The 23,106-nt window shown below is 40.0% G+C and overlaps 1 protein-coding gene across 4 annotated transcripts in view; it reads right to left on the reverse strand.

The window, feature by feature from the left end:
- The window catches only part of MIER2 (MIER family member 2), a 41,230-nt gene that overhangs the window by 9,630 nt on the left and 8,494 nt on the right, over positions 1-23,106 (reverse strand). For all 4 annotated transcript variants that reach the window (XM_021008951.2, XM_021008950.2, XM_078154177.1 and 1 more), the window contains 5 exons: positions 22,689-22,834; positions 21,010-21,135; positions 20,352-20,475; positions 19,560-19,651; positions 18,983-19,052 (listed from right to left, as the gene is read on the reverse strand). In XM_021008951.2, the coding sequence (XP_020864610.1) occupies positions 18,983-19,052; positions 19,560-19,651; positions 20,352-20,475; positions 21,010-21,135; positions 22,689-22,834 (558 nt within the window). The remainder of the gene's footprint in view (positions 1-18,982; positions 19,053-19,559; positions 19,652-20,351; positions 20,476-21,009; positions 21,136-22,688; positions 22,835-23,106) is intronic.

Genomic DNA, 23,106 nt, shown 5'->3' on the forward strand with positions numbered 1-23,106 from the left:
TTCTGAACTGTAGGTTCATCATTATGGAGGTCCTTAACCACCATGCTGCGGGGTGAGAAGGATCCCCTTTTTTCTGTGTCCAGCATTAGTGAGCACTTCGTGACGTTTGTTTAAATGAAATGACACCGAACTGGCCCACACCCTCTTCACTACTCTCATTATTATAGTCTATATGTGTACGAGCTCATGGGTACCATGATGGGTGTGGTGTCTGCTTATGCCAAGCCAGGGTCTCTCCATTTCAGACCTGGCAAGGGCAAGTTTCTTAATCTCAGTGTAGGGAGTCAGGGAGGGTGGTTCAGACTTGTGAGTTCATCAGAGGATGGAGGCTAACTGGCACCTTGTAAAACTTCAGAATCTGAGATGCTGGAGGCACTGAGGAAGAAGAGGACCAAAATGCACACTGCCCTCAGCCCAGGTTGGCTTCTCTCTACTCAGGAGGGCATACTGCTACCCTTCCAGTCTTTCTTTTCACCTTGGACCTGTGTTGTCATCCATGTAAAAAAATTCTCTATTCAATGCAGAGAAACAACTTTCTGTTGCTTAGACTGAGAGAGAGTGAGAAACTTAAGTAACTTGCCTCAAAGGTCACAGAGCCTGCATTGGCCAGAGATAGAACTTGAACCCAGGGCTTCCTGACTCTTCAACCATCTTTCCATCTTGTATTCTATGCTGCCTCTCAGTCCACCACTATTATATTTCAACCTGTGAGATATGCTTCAGTGTTCTAGACTGCTGAGTTCTAGTCGTATCCTACATCACTGTGTGAACTGCAAACTCTGTGCTGAGAAATTTGCCAAGCATGCTATGTCTTCATCCAAGTCAACTGATAAAAACGTTAAACAGCATAGGGCCAAGCACATATCCCTGGGGTACTCCAGTAAAGACTCTTCCAAACTGACAATATTCCACACCTGCTTCTCCTCTACGTACTGTATGGTCCAGCACACGGGCCTGTGTGATGTCCTTCCCTGCTTTTCCCATCTCTGGGCCCCATGCCAGGAAGGCTTTCCCTCCTCACTTTCACCTGCTTACTTCCTTCAAGATAGATTGAATCCCACCTTCTGCGAGAGGCCTGTCCTCATGCTGTCCTTCCTACTGAGATGACCACCTATTTGCTCCGTATATATCTTGTATATACAGAGCTGTTTGTGTGCTGTCTCCTCCATCAGAATGTGAGCTCCCTGAGGGCAAGGATCATGCTTTTGCCTTTCTTGTGTAGCAGGATGTCTGGCACATAGATCAGTAAGTGCTTGCTGACTGACTGAAAAAACTATGCTTCCATCCGCATTCAGAGTCCATCAGTTCTTTCTCTGGAGGTGGATACCATTCTTCAACCTAAGGCCTTCAAAAGTGTCTTAGATCTTCATATTGAACAGAATAGCTAAGTCTTTCCAAATTATCTTTACACTACTATTACTGTATAGATTATTCTCCTGGTTCTGCTCACTTCACTTTGCAAACAGTTTATATATGTCTTTCCAGGTTTTTCTGAGAGCACCATGCTCATCATTTCTTATAGCACAGTAGTATTCCATCACAATCATATACCACAACTTGTTCAGCCATTCCCCAATTGATGAGCATCCCCCCAATTTCTAATTCTTTGCTACCACAAAAAAGCTACTATAAATATTTTTGCATATATCCATCCTTTTCTTTTTTCTTTGATCTCTTTGGGATAGCGATCTAGCAGTGGCATTGATTTGTTAAAGGTATTTGTAGCCCTTTGGCCATAATTCCAAATTGTTCTCCAAAAAGGCTGGATCCGTTCTCCACCAACAACTCCACCAACAGTGGATTAGTGTCCCAATTTATGACTTGCTCTTGATGAAACTATGCTGACCACTGCTTTCTTTTCTAGAGGTTCATTAAACATCCCTTTTATTAATTCCAAAATTTTGTGAAGAATTAAAATCTAAATAACTTGCTCATAGTTGTAAAATTCTTATCTTCTTTGCTTATTAAAAACAAGAATTGAGCAGCTATGACAACTATGGTTGCTATTATCCTATCTACCTTGAGCAACAGTCCCATCTTTTTCCTACCCACAAATTTGTTACATTTTTTTTTAGCCAACTTCAACTTATTCTTAGCTTTAGCATCACTGATTCTTACAGAACTCTACCATGTTTTTGTATTCACCTTCTATTACCTGCTCTTACTTCCATCTTCTGTCCCTGTCTCTTAAAACCCAAGTTGGTGGGCAAGAGCCAAGTCAAGAGGGTGGAATGAAAGATCACAGCTATCAAACCTCCCCCACAAAATGACCACAGAAAACACCAAACAAAAGTCTGAGCAGGAAAACATCAAAAAAAAAAAGTCACACTGAGTCATTTTCCCAGCCCAAGATAGCTTGGGAAGGCAGAAAGAGGTCCGAGGACACTGAGGTGGGGCCTGGCCAGGAGCACAGAATGGTAGAAACAGCACTGGCTGTGGAGTGGCAGCAGTACCCAGAATAGTAAAGAGATGCAACGCCTGGTCAGAAAGAGAACCCAGAGGACCCCTTTACTAGTATAGTCCTGGCTGCAGGACCAGGAGCTGTTTGGCAGCTCCTTCATCCATTACCCAATTCCAGGGCAGAGAGGAGCAGTCATAGTCAGTCACTGTTGTGAGGCAGTAGGGGCCCTATCTGGGTAAGGACCAGAGTGCACGCAGATCAGAAGGACAGTGACCAGACTGCTTCCAAATCACACCACATTGGAAGCACCAAAAACTTACAGGCTCCTACTAAGCTGAGAAAGCAGAATGACATAAAAGACAAAAGCTTGAGCCAGCCAGTCATTCCCCTCCAAGAAGTGAACAGAGGCCAACTATAACATAAAGTCCAAAGTCAAGAAGTAGGCTGAAAAAACAAACAAACAACAACAACTTGACCATAAAGAACTCTTATGGTTGGTTATGGCACAAATTGTGAAGATAGTGATATGAAAATATCTGCAAGTAAAGTCTCAAGGGGGGAAAAAAGAAATGCAGATTGGACATAGGCCCATTAAGAATTCCTACAAGGGCTATATCCCAAAGAGATCAAACAAATGGGAAAAGGACCCACATGTACCAAAATATTCATAGCAGCTCTTTTTGTGGTGACAAAGAACTGGAAATTGAGAGGATGTCCATCCATTGGGGAATGGCTGAGCAAGTTGTGGTATATGAATGTAATGGAACACTATGGTGCTATAAGAAATGATGAACAGGCTGACTTCAGAAAACCTGGAAAGACTTATATGGTCTGATGCTGAGTGAAGTGAGCAGAACCAAGAGAACATTGTACACAATAACAGCCACGCTGTACGATGACTAATATTGGTAAACTTAACCCTTCTCAGCATTTCAAGGATCTAAGACATCTCCAGAGGCCTTGGGATGGAAAATGCTGTCCACATCCAAAGAAAGAACTATGGAAGTCGAATCGCGATCACTTATTTTTACCTTCTGTTGAATTTTGTTTCATCTTTCTGATGGTTCCTCCTATTGGTTTTAATTTTTACTTACAACTTCACTAATGTGAAAATATGTTTAATAGGAATGTAAATGTAAAGCCTATGTCAGATTGTGTGCCGTCTTGGGGAGGGTGGGGGGGAGGAAGGGGGAGAAAAATTTTCAACTCAAAAGCATATGGAAGTGATTGTTGATAAATCAAAATAAATTAATAAAACTTTTAAAAAAATAAAAAAAAAGATTTTAAAAATCAGAGTGGTAGAGGAAAAATTGGGAAAAGTAATGGGAGTCATGCCAGAAATTTACGAAAAGAGAATTAACAATTTGGTAAAAGTGGCACAAAAAGAAAAAATACTGAAGGAAATAACTCCTTAAAAAGCAGAATTGGCCAAATGTTTGTAAAAGCGATACAAAACCTCACTAAAGAAAATTTCCTAAAAATTAGAATTAGTGAAGTGGGAGAGAATAATTCCATGAGACATCAAGAAACAATAAAACAAAGTCAAAAGACTGAAAAAATAGAAGAAAATATAAAATATCTCATGGAAAAATAAATGACCTGGAAAACAGATTAAGACAGTTTAAGAATTATTAGACTATGTGAAAGCCATGACAAAAAGAAAAAGAGCCTAGGCATCATATTTCAAGAAATTATAATGGACAATTGCCCAGATATCTTACAACCAGAGTGTAAAATAGAAATTAAAAGAATCTACTGATCATCTCCTGAAAGAATTCCCAAAATGAAAACTCCCAGGTATATAGCCAAGTTCCAGAACTCACAGGTCAAAAAGAAAATACTACAAGCAGCAAGAAAGAAACTATTTAAATACCACAGTAAGGATGACGTAAGATTTAGAAGCTACCATAATAAAGGAGCAAAGGCCATGGAATATGATATTCTGGAAGGCAAAGGAATTACAGTCACAACTAAGAATAACCTACCCAGCAAAAGTGAGTATAATCCTACAGGGGAAAAAGTTGAAATTGCATGAAACAGAGAACTTTCAAGCACTTCTGATGAAAACACCAGAGAGGAATAGAAAATTTGACATTCAAACAAAAGCATAAAAAGATAAATGAGTGAGAAATCATAAGGAAATTAATAAAGTTAAACTGTTCACATTCCCATATGGAAGATGATACATGTAACTCCTTTAGCATCACTAGGACAGTTAGGAGTCTACTTAGAGAACATGGGTGTGAATCTGTTATGTTTTCTGTTAGGATTATCTCAGAAAAATAGAAGGGTAGAGAAAGCAGGATTCACCGGGAGAAGGGAGAGGAAAAAAGGGGGAAATTACCTCACATAAAAGAGACACAAAAGGAAGAGTTTTTTACAATGGGAGGAAAATGGAGGAAGGAGTGTAGGCAACTTATGAACCTCACTTTCATCTGAACTGGTTCAAGAAGGGAAGGAAATATAAACATAAACACAAACACGCAACTGGATATAGAAATTCATCTTACCCAACAGAGAAGTATGAGTAAGAGCTGACTCGAAGAGAAGGCTTGGGGTGGGGGAAAAGCAGTGGTAAGAGGAAGGGTAGATTAAAAGAGATAATTATCAGAAGTATAACATTTTTGAAGAGGGGACAGGGTAAAAAAGGAAGAACAGAAAAAAAAATGCAATTATAACTGTGAATGGGATAGGATAATAGCAGAATTGATTAGAAACCACACTCTTACAATATGTTGGTTGCAAGAGATACACTTAAAACATAATGACACAGTTAAAAACATGAGCCTAGAGCAGAATCTATTATGCTTCCGCTGAAGCTAAAAATGCAGGAGTCGCAATCATGATCTCAGACAAAGCAAAAGAAAAACTGACATAATCAAACGAGATCATCTGAGAAACTACATTTGGCCAAAACAAAATAAATTAATATCAATACTGAACATATATGCACCAAATGGCACAGCATCCAAATTCTTGAAGGAAAAGTTAAATTGATTCCAGGAGAAAATAGTAACTATACTAGTGGGGGAACCGCAATTTACCCCTCTCAGACCTAGATAAATCTAACCATAAAATAAATAAGAAGTTAAGGAGATGAAGAGGATTTTAGAAAAGTTAGATATGATAAAACTCTGGAGAAAATGGAATGGGGATAGGAATATGCCCTTTTTTTTTTTAAAAAATCAGCCACATGTGATACTTTCACAAAAACTGACAACGTACTAGGGCATAAAAACCTCAAAAATGCAGAAAAGCAGAAATATTAAATTTTGGACCATAATGCAATAAAAGTTACATTCAATGAAGTACCTTTGAAACATAGATTAAATAATCTAATCCTAAAGAATGAGTGGGGTCAAAGAATAATTCACTGAAACAGCATTTCATTAAAGAAAACAAGGAGATAATTTACCAAAATTTGTAGGATGCTGCCAAAGCAGTACTTAAGGAAAAATCTGTGTCTAAATACTTCAATACTTATATCAATTAAAGAGATGAAGAGCAAATCAGTGAATTAGGCATGCAAATTTAAAAATTAAAATTAAAACAAAATCTAAAATCTCCAATTAAATACAAAATAAAAATCCTAAAAAAATCACGGATTAATAAAACTGGAAGTAAAAAAAAAACTACTGAACTAATAAAACTAGAGTTGGTTTTATTTTTCAAAAAAAATAATAACTCACTGGCTAATTTGATTAAAATAAAAAAGAAAACCAAATTACCAGTAACAAAAATAAAAAGGGCAAATGCATGACTAATGAAGATGAAACTAAAACAATTATTAGGAGTTATTTTGCCCAACTACGTTTGAATAAAACTGACAATCTTAATGAAATGGATGGATATTTACAAAAATATCAATTACTCAGGTTAACAAAACAGGAAACAGAAGACTTAAATAACCCTATTTTAGAAAAAGAAATTGAACAAGCCATAAATGAACCCCCTAAGAATCAAATGGATTTACAAGTGAATTTTACCAAACATTTAAAGAACAATCAATTCTAATGTTGTATAAACAGTGTGAAAAACAGATAAAAGGAGTCCTATCAAATTCCTTCTATGACATAAATATGGCTTTGATGCCTAAACCAGGGAGAGACAGAGAAAGAAAATTATAGCCTAATTTCCCTAATGAGTATTGATGTAAACATTTTAAATAAAATATCAGCAAGGAGATTATAGCAATGCATCACAAAGATCATACACTATGACCAGACTAGATTTATACCACAAATGTAGGGATGGTTCAGTATTAGAAAAACTATAAGCATAATTGAATATATTAAGTAATAAAAATATCATATGATTACATCAATAGATGCAGAAAAGGCTTTTGACAAAATACAATACCCATTTCCATTAAAAACACTAGAAAGCATAGGAGTAAATGACATTTTTCTTAAATAGGTAGAATCTATTTGAAACCAAGAGCAACACTATTTGTAATGGAGAATAAACTAGGAGCCTTTCCAATAAAATCAGGGGTGAAGGAAGGACATCCGTTACCACCACTGTTATTTAGTACTGTACTAGAAGTGCTAGTTACAACAAAAATACAAGAAAAAGAAATTGAAGGAATAAGCACAGGCAATGAGGAAACAAAACTATCCTTACAGATGATATGATGATAAACTTAGAGAGCCACAGAGAGCCAACTAAAGAAACTTATTGAAACAATGAACAATTTTAGCAAAGTTATAGGATATAAAACAAAAACACATATATCAGCAGCAGCTCTATACATTACCAACAAAACCCAGCAGGAAAAGATAGAGAAATTCCATTTAAAATAATTGCAGACAGTTATAAAATAAAATCTACCTGCCAAGAGACACAAAGGAAAAATATGAACACAATTACAAATTATTCTTCATATAAAATACAGATTTAAATAACTGGAGAAATACTAATTGCTCATGGGTAGGCCAACCAATATAATAAAAATGGCAATACTGCCTAAATTATTCGGTGCCACATCAATCAAACTATTAAAGAAATATTTATATATTCTTTTTATTATATATTATTTTCATAATCACACAATTATATTATAATATATAATTATATTAATATATTGTATTAATGTGTGTCAATATAGTATTAATATATAATACACAACAAAATGTATTATTTATATATTTAAAAAGCTAGAAAAAATTATAACAAAGCTCATCTAGAAGAACAAGACTATCAAGGGAACCAATGGAAAAAAAAAGTGAAGGGAGGCAGCCTAGCAGTACCAGATCTCAAAATATATTTCAAAGCAGTAATCATCAAAACAATGTGGTACTAGATAAGAAATAGAGAGGTAGATAAGGTATACAATATAGAAGCAAATGAGGACAGCAGCATACTGTTTAATAAACCCAGAGATCCCAGCTACTGGGGCAAAAACTCACTATTTGACGAAAATTGCCAGGAAAACTGCAAAGAAGTTTAGAAGAAATTGGGCATAGACCAATATCTCACCCTATATACCAAGGTAAGCTCAAAATTGGGCACACGCTAAAAATAAATAAATAAAGTTTAAAATGGCCACATGAATTAGACATAAAAGGTGATTTTGATAAGCAAATTAGGGGAGCATGGAAAAAAATTACCTGTGAGATCTATGGATAAGGGAAAAGTTCATGACTAAACAAGAAATGGAGAGGTTAATGGGGAAGTAAAATGGATAATTCTGATTACATGACGTTACAAAGGTTTTTGCAGAAACAAAACCCATACAGTTGAAATTAGAAAAAAAGCAGGAAATGAGGGAAATTTTTTTCACAGCAAGGTTCTCTGATAAAGGTTCCATTTTTCAAATATAAGAAGAATTAAACCAAATTTATAAAAATAGGAGTTATTCACCAATTGACAAATAGCAAAAGGATATGAACAGGTAGTTTTCAGAGGAAGAAATCAAAGCTATCATATAAAAAATGTTCAAAATCACTAATAATTACAAAAATGCAAATTAAAACAACTCTGAGTACAATCTCATACTCATCAGACTGGCTAATATAACAGAAAAGGAAAATAACAAAATATTGCTGGAGATGTGAGGAAATAGGAATATTAATGCATTGTTGATGGAGCTGTGAACTAGTCCTATCATTTTGGTGAACAATTTGGAACCATGCCCAAAAGGCTATAAAACTACACCTACCCCTTGACCTAGCAATAGCAATAACAGATGTATACCCCAAGGAGACCAAAGAAGAAGGAAAGGGACTCATATGCATAAAAATATTCATAGCACCTCTTTTTGTGATGGCAAAGAATTGGAAACTGAAGAGGATGCCCATCAACTGGGGAATGGCTGAACAGGCTGTGGTATAGGACTGTGAAGGAATATCACTGTGCTGTAAGAAATGATGAAGATGGTTTCAGAAAAACCTGGTTGGATCTATATGAGCCGACCCAAAGTGAAGTGAACAGAACCAGAACAATAATCTATACAACAAGAACAATATTATAAAGATAAGCAACTATGAAAGATTTAGTAACTTTAATCAATATAGTGATCTATTACAACTTCAAAAGACTCATGATAAAAAAAAGCTATCCACTTCCAGATAGAGAAGCCTATTTTTTCTCATATTTTTATTTTTCTTACCTTTTTCTTCCCTAGAACATGACTAATGGGGAAATATGCTTTGCATGACTTCACATGTATAATGGGTATTAGATTTCTTGCCTTCTCAGTTGGTTGGGTAGGAAGTCAAAGGAGGAAGAGAATTTGGAACTGAAAATAAAAATAAAATTAAAAAAACCTAAAACAAACAAAAAAACCCCAAGTTGGTAGAAGAGTTCCTTGACTACCCATTATCTTCTCTGTAGACAGTTTCCTTTTTCCTCCCTCATTGGAACTGTTTCTCTTTGCCTGTTTGGAATTTCATTCTTCCATACTTCCTCCCTCCTGGGTAGAATTTTATAACTTTAAGTTCACAGAATCTCTCTCTGAATCCTTTCTCAAACTCTAGAGTGCAGATCAGACTATGCCCAACTTTCATCTTCTCTATCACAAATTCTAAGATAGAGTAGTCATTGCGCTGCCAGGTTCCCACCATTTCTACCTTAGTTCCTTATTTTCGGTGAGAATCAAGTCCAGGCATCACCACAAAATGGTGGTAACCACCCTGAGAGTCTTTTAAGGTTTTCAGTCACATCCTGGTTATATTCTCCAAAAAGACATAAGTAAGACCTCTCTACTATTATCTGGTCACCAAAGACCTGCCCCTGTATTTTCCACACAGACACATCAACCTCCTAGGACTTACACCTTTCATTAGATAGTGCTTCTAGATGGACAAAGATGTCTTCATTGGAGGGCTGACTGCAGCTTCCTTGTTGTGAGAGGTTCCAGTTCTCCTCTCTTGAGATTGAGGGTTACATCTGTTCCTTAGTTCAAAGTGTTTAATGGCCTTTCTGCCCAACACACAGGTAGGGATTGTCCTTCTGCAACTTCAGATCCTCTTTATTCTTTATTTTCACACTGATAATCATCCGTGTTTTTAAAGTACCTGGGACGCTTCTTTACCTTCTCTTCTATCTTCCAGGAGAGAGACTAGCTTATACTTTGAACAGGTAACAGTCCCTTGGCCATAACAGAAAGACAAACACCATCTATTCTATTCAGGTCGCTTAAAAATTGGAAAGTTCCCAATTTCCACACTTGCTGGAAGAGAAGCACTCACTATTTTTGGTCATTCTTGAGAGAAGCATTCCTGGTGAAAAGCTATGGCAAATTGCTTGTAGAGGGCTTCATCTCCTGATCTGTCAATCTTTTCTTCAACTAGTAAGCACTTAGACAGCCATATTTAACTTTCTTTCCCTTACCTTACTAAACTTTCATCTTGTCTTCTTATTAAGTTCCTTTTCTATCCTAGAGCCACCGTATGATGTAATATAGCGCTGGACTTGGAATTAGGCACAACAGAGTTCAAACACTAATGTATATAAAGCACTTTGCAAAATTAAAAATGCTATATATTTTTTCCATATTATGCACAGCACAAACTATAAATGGGGTGAGATGTGCCAAACTCTCCTTCATTAATTAATTCAACAATACTGTACACACTGGACCTATCTGTTCATCTGCTCATCACGTAATAGATCAAAACAATGAAACAGCAGCTCACCTTTATGACTGGTAAGTTTTCAACCTGCTATGACATCCTGATGATGTGTGTTAAAGACATTCATCCTTAGGGCCTAGAATATCTATTCCATGCAGCTTAAGAAGACAGAGATCACTTGGGGAAAAAACAAAACCTCACCAGCCATCCCATCTACCAACAATGTTGTTTATCTAAGTCTCTAACCTTAAATTTATAGATTCCCACTTTTAAAACTTACCTCTCTAAAGACTGATACTAAAACAGAAGAACATATGGATTATACTGGTAATCTGACAAAAGAACAACAACGTAGACCTCTACAACTTCAGAAGCATTAAGTCTGCTAATCTTAACAAGTGCCTCTCTGGTTTTAAGTGGGCCATATCACTCCTTTGTAAAATCTCACTGTCATCATTTCAGTTTTGTGTTTATCACTAATGTTTGCTTTGAAACATATTATGAATGGGATACTGTACTATCATGTACCATGTTACACCTGGAAAACAACCCACAGAGGGGTGGTCAAGATGGTGTTATAGCAGGAAGCAGTACAAAACTCCTCCCAACAGACTTAAAAATTGCACCAGACACAATTTTGATGGAGAAATCCAGAAAAAAGTCAACAAGTCATTTGTCCCACCCAAGTCAGCAATGGGAGACAGGTCTGCTGACACTGGGAATGGGATCTGGTTGGAGCATGGCAATCCTGGAGTACTCCAGTGCCCAAGGAAAAGGCTGTGTGTGACAGCAAGAGAAGTCTCAGACCCATACAGGGCACCACGATGGATACAGATGCCAACTGTCAGGTTTGTCACTCACTCTCCAGTTCTGAGTCACAGATCTAGTGTGGAAGACTGAGAAAAGGACCTATGGTTGCAACCAGGGGTTGTATTTCCAGATAGGAAGGCCCTGCGCTATCTACTGAGAAATGAGGAAGTTCAGAAGCAAGCTACAGCAGGGCAGCTCAGACCTAGGAGCAGAGCAAGATCTCATTCCCAGAGTCTAGCCTAGCCTGCAGAGGAATAACCAGGCAGGAATAACAGTAACAGGGCAGGAACCCCAAACCAAAGGAGACTCCCAATTCTGTCACTGAACCAACAGAACTTTCCAACTGGCTGAGAGGAGCCGAGTCCGGCAGCATCTACTGTTGCTCAGACCCAAACTCAAGTCAAGAGCTTGCAAAGCTCAGAGTTGGGGCAGCAATCATACTTTGTTCTGGATCAGACCATTCTGGAAGCAATAAAAGCTTGCAGGCCCCCAGCCTGTCTCTGAACAGCACCTAAAGAAAAGAGCAACAGGACCAGATTAGGCCTTCCCTCCAGAAATGATACAGAGCCCAGCCCTAACACTGAGTCCAAAGTCGGGGAGTAGGCTGAAAGAATGAACAAATGAAAAATAATCCCATCATAAAGAGCTATTGTGGTGTTAGGGTAACTTAAGACACACACCTAGAAGAAGAAAATGACTCTGAATCATCTATGAGCAAAACTTCAGGGAAAAACACAGCTTGGTTAGATTCAACAAGAATTACTGAAGAGATGAATCAAGAGTTAAAAAAAAAGAATTTAAAAATATTTTCTGTCAATGAAATGAGAGCACTTGAAGGAAAAAATGGAAAGAAATGAGAGCTGTGGAAGAAAGAATGGGAAAGCAAGTTAACAGATTAGCATAAGAGGTACAAAGCCTGAGCCAAGCAAGAAACTCCTTGAAAATTAGAATGAAACAAGTAGAAGCCAAAAGACTCCATGAGACAAGACAGTAAGAAATACTGATACAAAGTCAAAAGATTGAAAAATATATATATAAGGTATAGCAAAAACAGATCGAGGAGAAAAAGATCTAAGAATCACTGAATGCCATGACCAAAAAAGAGCTTAGATATTTTACTCTGAGAAATCTTAAAAGAAAACTGGCCCAGACAGCTTAGAACCAGAGGGCAAAGCAGAAACAGAAAGAATCCACTGGTCACTTCCTGAAATAAATCCCAAAATGGAAACTCCCAGGAATGTTATAACCAAAATCTAGAGCTTCTAGGTGCAAGAAAAAATACAACAAGTAGATAGAAAGAATGAAATCAAGTACCTAGGAGCCAGATTCAGGATCATACATGATTTAGCAGTCACCACTATAAAGAATGGAGAGCTTGGAAGATGTTCCAAAAGGCAAAAGATATGGGCTTATAGCCAAGAATAATTTACCCAACAAAACTGAGCAAGCCTAAAAAATTCTCAAGTGTCTAAGGGGAAAAAAAATGGACGTTCTATGAAACAAAAGACTTCCAAACATTCCTGATGAAAAGACCGGAGCTGGGTAGAAACTTTCAAGCTCAAATACAGGAGTTAAGAAACATACAAAGGTAAACAGTAATGAACAATGATAAGGAACTAAACAAGGATAAACTGCTCATCAAGGGTTAGAAAAGGAGTCCCATCAGGCAAGACCTGGGAGTAATTCTGTAATATCTTGATAATCTTAAGAATGAATACAAAGAGGGGGAGGAAGTGAGATAATAGGGAAAGTTATCTCACACAATCAGGATGGGAAAGTAAAATCTACAGAAACAAGGAGAAAGGGCTAAGGAGAGTAGCTGACACTTCAACCTAGCCAAAAGAAGTAAGAATATACACACACACACATGACATTTGGGTACAAAAATACATTTCACTTAATGGGAAAACAGGAAGGAAAGGGGAATTAGAAGGAAAGTAGATTAAGGGAAGGATTAGTCCTAAACAAAACAAACTGAGGATGCACAAAAATATAGCTCTTTCTGAAGTGGCAAAGAATAGGAATCTAAGCAGTGCCATCAATTAGGGAATGGCTAAGCAAGCTGTGGTATAGAAATGTGATGGAACATTATGATGCTGCTGCAAGAAATGAGGAAGAGGATGAAACCAAAGAAACCTGGGAAGACTTGTGTGAAATGATGCAGAGTGAAGTGTGCAGAAACAGGAATAATTTTTACAATGACTGTAACATGGTAAATACAAACAACATGGGAATTCTGATTAGGGTAATCACCAGACACAATTCCAGAGGGCTACTGACGAAACACAATACCTACTTGCTGATAAAGAGGTGAAGGACATAAAAAATAGAATGAGAGACAACTGGGCAGGTGGGAAGGGGGAGTGTGGCCAATGGGGGGAGGGGGGCGCCGGAGGGAACAGAGTCAAGATGGTGCAGTGAGAGGTAACATTTTTACCTTAGTTATTCCACAATGGCCTAGAAAGCAGGCTAGACCAAAATCTCATTGGGAAAGTCATTCTTCCAGGCCAAGGCAGCTTAGAAAGACGAGAGGCCAATGAACACTGAGGCGGAGGCTGGCCAGGAACATAGCAGCAAGGCAGCAGTGGCAGGGAGCAGTGCTCAGGAACAGTAGTGGGATTGAACATACGGGGCCAAAAAAAATCCCAGGGAATTTAAGTACTTGCACAGGGAAAGGCATGGCTGCCATCTAGCAGCTCTGTTGCCCACTGTCCAGGTCTGGGTCACAGTTCCTGGGCATAGAGGAACAGTTGAGGTTATAGGGGCCCTGCCTGAGTATAAGCAAAGAACAAGTTCTAAAAAGCTGGGTGTACGGCTCAGAGACCAAGAGCAAAGTGGGGATTCAGTTCGAACCCCACACATAAACCCACAGCAGACAAACCAGAGCAGAAGATGAAAACCAAAGAAGAGCCAAGTAATTCAGCAGCTCTGAGCCTGCAGACCCTCCTAGCAGGCTAACAGTGCCTAAGTCCAGCTGCAACCTACTGGACCCTAAACACACACAACACTAGACCCAAACCTGGGTCAGGAACTCAAAGAGCTTTGACAAGGGGGCCACTGAACAGACTGCTCCTCAGATCATACCCCTTTAGAAGCACTTGCCCCTACACTGAGCTGTGATGTGGCCAATGTGGAGATTTGTTTTGATTGACTATAAATATTTGTAACAGGTTTTTGTTTTTCTTTAATTCTTAATGGGGGGGGGTGAGGTAGGAGGGTGAGAAAGATTTTTTGCTGATCAAAAAAAAATTAATTAAAAAAACCCAATCCAAATGTCTTGTTTATTAATGCCAACAGAACTAACTAAACCCTACTCTAAATCATCAGCAGAGGAACTTATTGTGTCAGGCAGAATCTCTGGGGACTATAGATTTGATTTATTTATTATGATCTCAAGTTGATACAGGTTAAAATGTTTATGCTGACACATCAGCATACATCATGGAAGTTTTGGAAAAATGCCAACTGTCACTTAGAAGAAGTGCTAGCCCAGCACAGCCCCATGTTAAAGCGATTCCCCCTGGATATATGTTGGTAGGATGTTTGGGGCCACAACAGTGAACAGCACAGGAATTGTGGGGCCACAGCAGTCACATCCTGACTAGTTTTCCCACTTTGTTCCATCTATCCACTCTGAATGAATCCTGCCTATTCAATGACAGCCCTGGATACCACATGCAAATGTGAAGTTATGAATTGGTTGTTTAAAATTACTCCCAGAGTCTAATCCTTGGGTCAAACAGGTAAAGGAGTCTCGTCACACATGACACCTCAGCTCAGACTTCAATCCGACACAAATGCAACGCTAGACCACCCCACTGTCTCCCTTTTTCAGTACGTTCCTCATTACCGCAGTAGAAATTCCAAATGCCTTAGCATGTTTCAGGGTCACTGTCTCCCTACATCCAGAGTGAGCAGTTTTCAGTCAGTGTCCAGGTGTTGTCTATACCAGAGCTAAAACGATCCCCTAAACTCAAGCATTCAGGGTAGGAAAGCTATTAAAGTAAAACAGCAAGTGAACCTGGGTCCTATCAAGCAGCACGATGAACTTCTCTAAGAATCTAGCCCTATTTAAGGGCACTCTTGTCCAACGCGTCCCTCAAAACCACACTTTATACTTTAAACTTTAAAACTACACTTCAGGGACAGATAGATGGCACAGTAGATGCAGTACTGGGCCTGGAGTCAGGAGGCCCCGAGTTCAAATGTGGCCTCAGACACATAACACTCAATAGCTGTGTGACTGGGCAAGTCACTTAACCGTGACTGCCTAACCAAGCAAACAAAAACAAACAAACAGAAAAACCCCTATACTTTAACAGTCCTCTACAATTCTGTCATTTGTATTCTTCGGAGATATTCTATAAAATAAAAATAATATACATTTTAAAGTGGAAGGCACAAAGAGGAAGGGTGTTCAGGAGATAAATATGCCACCCACACAAAACAATAAATGAAGGAAGGAAATGAGTATTTATACATAGATCCCTACTATGTGCTAGGCATTATGCTGAGCACGTTGTAAATATTATCTCATTTTATCCTCATGACATATCTGGGAGGTGGGTGCTATTATTATCCCCATTTTACAAATAAGGAAATTGAAGCAGACAGGGTTAAATGACTTGCGCAGGGTAATATAGTGAGTTAAGTCTCTGAGGACAGATTGGAATTCAGGTCCTCCTGACTCCAGGGCTGGTGCTAGGACATTAATTTCTTTCAATTGTCTTTTGTAAGTCCAACAGTGCTGTTCAGGCTACCTTACCTGTGAGGCAAACTGAAAAACCTATAAAGGCAAAACAAACATCTCATTGCCCACCAGGAGGATGCTCTAAAACACGTGCAAATATTTGTTGTTCAGCAATTTTGCAGTTGTGTCTTCACAACTCTTCATGACCCCATTTCAGGGTTTTCTTGGCAGAGATACTGGAGTGGTTCGCCATTTCCTTCTCTAGCTCATTTTACAGATGAGGAAACTGAGGCAAACAGGGTGGAGTGATCTGCCCAGGGTCACACAGCTAGGAAGTATCTGAAGCCAGATCTGAACTCAGGAAGAAGAGATGCAAATATACAGACTGAGTTTTCTGAATATGTATTTGTAACTGTTTGCTAGTTTGTGAACTGAATCTTTTCCTTGTAGCTACTATGAGATTTTAAAAAGAATTTATACCCAGAAAGGGTATCCCTTTTTACCAGTAATGACAGTTACCCATCACTCATAACAAATGGCAAGGGGAATGTCAAGGCCGAAGAGATTTTGCAGCATTCTTATGGTCCATATTACCTTGAGTCTGCACAGGGCAACAGAAAACCAAAATGGAATTCTTAAGAACCTAACTAATATTTGTGCTAAGATTGGACTTTGGGGGCCTGTTCCTTCTGCTTTCCTGCTCACTAAAAGGGCAAAGAAAACTTGGCCTAACAGCAAACCTAAGAGGCTCTCATCTCATGCTGTGTATGAATACCAGCTAGACCTCTAGTCACTCCCATATCAAAGAGATCGCCAATCAACAAATGAGACTGTGCTAACCACAGTCAGGAGCTAACGAAATGGATTATTTCCTTCATCAATAGCTATTGGAAGTCCTAACTACCTGGTAACCTTGGCAGCAACCTCCAGGTTCTAGGTCTATATCAAGGCCCCATCCATGGGAAAAAAGCTTCTCAGTCCCACTGCAACCATCTGTCCTGGGTCTTGTGAACCCCTATTATTTTATTTGCTGCCAGGATTATCAAGTCTGAGTGAAGACCAGATCTGAACATAGAACCACCACACAATTCCTGACCTGGACTTCTTTGCCCCACTAGAATCAATGGAAAAAAGAATCACAGAGTAAACGTATTAGCCTGCTTTCACATCATAAACCATATACAGGAAACCTGCAGGCGACATGTTCACTTAGAAAACCACATATTACCTATGTTGCACTGTATTTTTATTTATTTTGTGTAACATTTCCTAAGCACATTTTAATCAGGTTCAGGCTGTACTAGTGTGTGGTGAAAGGCAGCCTCCATATTTGACATCTCTGAACTAGACTCTGTCCCCCCAATCTTCTGACTTAGGTATCTCATCCCAGGATCTCCAACCAGATCCAAGTGTGGATTCCTAAACCCATGACCTTTTTAGTTTTTATTCGTTTTATTAGTTTTTCTAAGTATCTGACTTGAGCTCTCTGTCATCCTGTGGCTGGATGTTCCATGTGGCTCTATTCTGAGGATTCTGAGTGTTGATTCTTTTTCTGGGCTACTGGAGGTTGATATCACTGAGTGAGGCTAAGAGGAGTGCTTTAAAAGGGAGAAAGTGGTAATAATGAGGGAGACATTCTTCTGGCATAAAAGACTCCCATACTGAAGCCAACCTCCTATAACCAGTCACTCTGAAGAGGGGCTTCCACATGAAAACAGTAAAGCAGGCACACCCAACTCCCGTGTTTATATTTTTGTTCTTTTCTAATTCCCCTGCTATGCTGGCCATAGAGTAAAAGAAATTTACCTTATGGTGGTCCCCAAGGTCAATGCCAGATTTGTAAGCCTCTACATAGCTTCCAAGACTCACTGCAGACTGAAATGAATGTCTTCCACTTTTTCTTTGCTTCCTACACTGTACTTATTAGTCTGAAACTGTTTGTATTCATAATTTACTCAGCTAACAGAAGAGGGCTGGCTCTCAACTCATCCCTTCCATGGCTTTTAATACCAAAAAAGTTTCTCTACTCAGTCTTCCCACCAACTGGCGGACTGTGGTCTCTGAGTCACAAGAAGCGCTCTATTTGGTTAGGTCTTTTCATGGGCCCTCTGACGCAACAGACTCCTTCTTGCTTCCACCCTACTCTGCTAATTCTATCCAATTGCTAAGCCCCAGATCTAAGTACATCTCCACCATAAAGGTCCCTCTCCCCAGCCCTGAACTAGCTCTGGACTCTTAACTTTTCCCTTCTAAATTTCTATTGTATAATACAGCCAGGGCCATATCTTCTAATGCTTGCTTGTATCCCCTATGCGTATTCATTTTACTTCTCTAATAAAGTGAATGTTGTTGAAGGAAGTTTGTACTTATTAAGCGCCTCTTATGCGCTAAGTGCTGGAGGCACCAAGAGCTTTAATTCATTTGGTTCTCACAACCACCTTGAGAAGTAGGTGTTTTTATTTCCGTTTTACAGATGAAGCAATGGAGACAGAGGTGAAGTGACTCGCCCAGGATTACACAGCTATGAAGTGTCAATGGCTATATTTCTTTTTCTTTCTTTTTTTTTTGGGGGGGGGCAATTGGGGTTAAGTGATCTGCCCAGGATCACACAGCTAGCAGGTGTCTGAGGCTAGATTTGCCTAGCTACTACCTACTACCTGCACCACCTAGCTACTCCCAAAGGCTGAATTTGAACCCAGTTCTTCCAGACTCCAGGCCCAATGTTTTATCCACTAGTTGCAGCTGAAAGCATGCATTTATTCAAATGTTAAGTACTTACTGTGTACAGAGTACCTTAGGCATTAGCAAAGGCACAAATATATGACCACAGAACTTACAGAGTAAGTGCTTTAGAAATATTTGTTGAATGAACAGATTTGCTGACTTATGGATACATCTGTCTACCCTCAGATGGGGCAGACGAGGGAAAATTTCATCTTTCTTCCTTGTCCTTCCCATCTTATAATGCCACCCTGGTTCAAAGGCCTCAAAAACCTTACTGCTTACCTTTTTCACCGTGTCTGTTTAAGTGCAGGGCAGGAATAACAGCCTGATACTGAGGTCCAATCATGATCTCCTGAGAAGTCAATATGCCAGAAATTACCCACAATAATAGGGCACAATGGGGCTTTCATGGGGCTCCCAGCATGCAGGTGGTGTGGGTAGCTATTCTCCAAGCTTCTTGCTTGCTCTTCCCACAAGTGCATGCAGGTCAATTCCCTTTGCAGGTCCTCCCAAGCATATATCTTTGTTGGTTCCTGCCTTGGTTCCTGCCCTATCCAAGTGGCTTGGGCAGGAGAAACCATCCTTGCTCTGAGGTTAACTGAGCATTTGATGTTCTATCCACTACCACTCTCACCATTTCACAGAGGGAGAAGAAAACAGACTCAAAGAAGTAGACTGACTTCCTGAGGCGACAGAATCTGTAAGTGGCAAAGCAAGGCTCCAATTCTCTTTCCATTATGCTAAGCCATGTTCCCCCACAAAACGATTATCAGAAATGCTGGGGAGGGTCTGTTAATGTGGGCCTGGGGTCCTCTTAGGCTCTCATCCCACCTCAAAGAGCATCCCAAGGATCACTCACTTTCTTACACTCGTTGGAAGGCAGAGAGTCTTCTTCTGAGTCAGATGAGGAAGAAAAACAAGGCTCTTTGTCTTCATCGGCAAGGAAATGTGCTTCGGGAAGAGGAAAACAGTAACATGTGGGCAGTTATGACTTGGCTTGTAGCACTGCTTTACTCTGTACTATGGATGGGGCCATAAATCATAAAGAATGGCAGCTCACACCTCTGGAAACAAAGGGCTGCACATATTTTTCTACACTGTGAGTTTGGGAGTACAAATATTATTTCCCTCATTTTGTTCATGAGAACTAAGGTTTAGAGATGGCAAACGATTTGTCTAAGCAGGAGACTCAGAAGACCTGAGTCTCCATAGCCAATGCTCTTTCCATCACACCCTAAACCCTTGTCTGTCAAGGGGAATGGAGGGAGAAGGAGGGAAAGAGAGGGAGGGAGGGGGAGAGAGAGAGAGAGAGAGAGAGAGAGAGACAGAGAGAGACAGAGAGAGACAGACAGACACTACACAAGTGGCTGCACTGATTCTAATTATGTGATTCTGAAAAAGGAAAAAGGAAACCCAGGTATCTGAGCAACATCCCTTGGGAGGACCAAGGGGCAGGGGCTGACTCTTCTGAAGGGTCCTCCCCAACTGTTCCCCACACACACTTTGCCTCACCCCAAAAAGAGGCTCAAACTGGTGGGCAGAGTGGCTGAATTGAAGTTCATCTCCTAGCATGTCCATCTGTTTGGGTGAAGCTGTGCTCCTACCCTTGACACTTATCAAAACTCTCAAACAAATCGGTAGTAAAACCTACAGCTGGCCTGGTTGGGGAACAGGTCCGATGCATCGTGGGAAGTGACAGATGGGGTCAGGTCATCAGCTGATGACTGTGTCTCCTCCTCTTCTTCCCCTGAAAGCAAATCCTTGGCTATTTGTTCCTTTTAACAAGAAAGTGAAAAACATTTTTTTTTTCAAACGTGAGGTCCAGAATGAAGCAAATGTTTTCCCCAGGTACTATAAAGGCACTCTCCTCAATGTCATTAACTCCCCGAAGGAATTCCCTTCAAGATAGTCCCGCAAATGGGCCTCCCGGATAATCTCCTCTGGATCCAACTACCTGAGGTCCACAGGTCATGATGTTCTATGAAAATCTCTGTGTTCCTCTTCCCTTAACCAATCTTCCTTCTGGCCTCACTTCTTATGTAACATTCCCCAAGGCCAGGGTAAATTTTATCAATTAATCAGTCTAAACCAGACTTGCAGATTGACACTCACCAAAGGTGAGTTTATGCTGAAAATATTAGCAAGAAACAGACTTTGTTAATTTTACAAAGCTGTTCCATTTTGAACAGGATTTACAAGGTTAGTCAAACAAAAAACTGCTTTGATATGAAGAACAAGGTCAACCTAGTTTCCACACCAGTTTGCAATCATTCCAAGTGATCTGTCTCTGTTCTGTAGTTCTCTCTTACCTTATCCAGGGTCATATCTGGGAGGTTGGGGGTAATGTCATTTCCCTCACTCTCCTGCTCCGAAATTGGATCTGATGCTTCATAGCCATAGAGTGCAAGCAGTTCTTCAAATGGCATGTCGCTGCTCTGAGGGAGAAGATGACAAAATATCACGAAGGGAGACTGCTGGGCCCAAGACCAATCCTTTCAGAGTACTATGACCTTTGCTCATGAGCTGGGATTTAAGAGGAAAACCCAGGATTAAGAAACCTACTAAGGTGAGCTGGACACACGCAGACAATCAGGTACATTTATCTCAACCCTTCCTATTCTTTAGGGGACATCTTAAAACATCAGCCCTCAGTGATCACTACTTACTGTGCAGACCATACAACTGAGTACTCTGTTATACTGTTTTATTGTCTAACTGTTTCACAGTATATGCTTTCTCTCTCAAACGAGACCAAGCTCCTCAAGAACATGGCCCTGCACTAAACCCTAGTGGACCCTTGACAGGCCTCCAACAGACATCTTTGGCATTGTACTTTCTGTCTAACTCCCTGATAGCTTCCTCTCTTGGGTGCACCACATCTTGATAAGGCTGTGCTGAGCACTAAGGGATGTAAGAGCCAAGAAGTCTGCTACCTCAGGTCTGCATCCCAGCTCTGTCACTTAGAAGTAGTATGAATTTGGGAAAAGCACATAACTGCTCTGGGCCTCAATTTCCTCACGTGTCAAACAGGAATAATACATCTCCATCCTGATTACCCCAAGGATACAGAAAGATACTGGAGCACTTCAAAAAAGTAAAATGTAGTACAAATGCAAGCTGTAACATACATTACACAAACTAGTGTTTTTATTGCACGTTGTAACAGGAGATGATTGACTGGAGCTGACAAAATTCTTCACTCTACAACTTCTGGTTTTTATATATTTCCATGGGCCTTGTCTCCTCTTCGGAAATGATTAGAGAAAAATGATTAGAGAAATAAGGGAGGTAAGGAGTGGAAAGAAGTCAAAACAGTCACGAACGGCTGAATGAAAACGTTTTATTGAAGCCAATTTAAAGAAATCTTGGGGTGTGAGGAGAAAGGACATGTAAAATGTCCTCCTGGCTCACCCCCATTGTTCTCTTAGTCCAGCAGCCTATCTCTAAAAATGACACCAAGGGATGGTCTGGAGGAGGGCATGGGTTACTGTCCGTAATGTCAACTTCCAAGACTTTAGCACTATGTTCCATGGTCTCTGCAGGGGTCCTAGCATCCTTTGGAAAGGGGATAGAATGTCAACTTCCTGAGCAACCCGGCACCCACCCTCAATGGCTTGAAAGGCTACCTTTCCCAGAAAGGCTATGGTTAAGACTCTAGGAATACTAAAAGGAAGCAACTCTGAAGAGGGGTCTGGGATTCCAATTATTCATGCTACCAGCCTACTTCCCCAAGGCATGTTGGCAGGGCAGGATAGTAGAAATCTGGTCAATCCCTCAAGGATTCTTTTCACTGGGGAATATCTTATTTCCCCTACAAAGAACCAAATGAGGATTTCAACTGTTGAAAGTTTTCACTCTCATTCCCAGATGCTGAAAACATGCCTGGGAATTCCCAATCAGCATAGGGAGGAGATGAGGCTACTGGGATGGATCAGAGGCTGCCCAAGACAGGTTTTCCCAGCCCATCCTGATTCATCTCACTGCGTACCTGAGATGTGTTGAAGCTTTTCTCCAGTTCTTCCAGTGACTTTTCTTTGTCCTGTGTCTCACCTTCCTGTTCTTCTCGGATGTTGTAGTTTTGGGACAAGATCTCTGACAAGTCGAAACGGTGGTCATCAGAGCCCATGGACACAACTGTGGGGGATACCAATCCGAGTGAGTTTCCCTGACTTGTAGGACAGTTGTTCAATGGAGTGAAGTCCCTGCTTCCCCCATCCCCAACTCTGCCTTTTGCCATCCTACCTATCCCTTAAAAGGCCAAGCTCAAATGTAGCCTCCCCTCATGAAGCAGTCTCTGTTTCCTCAATTGGGAGTGACTCTTCCACCATTTGATTTCACAGTAATTTATACTCTTCTCATGTGCTTGTTCTAATCTGAATAATGTCTGGTACCTGTCCTATTCCACT

This window comes from Phascolarctos cinereus, unplaced genomic scaffold (assembly GCF_003287225.1).
Source record: "Phascolarctos cinereus isolate Bilbo 61053 unplaced genomic scaffold, phaCin_HiC Scaffold_4;HRSCAF=312, whole genome shotgun sequence".
Classification (NCBI taxonomy): Eukaryota; Metazoa; Chordata; class Mammalia; order Diprotodontia; family Phascolarctidae; genus Phascolarctos; species Phascolarctos cinereus.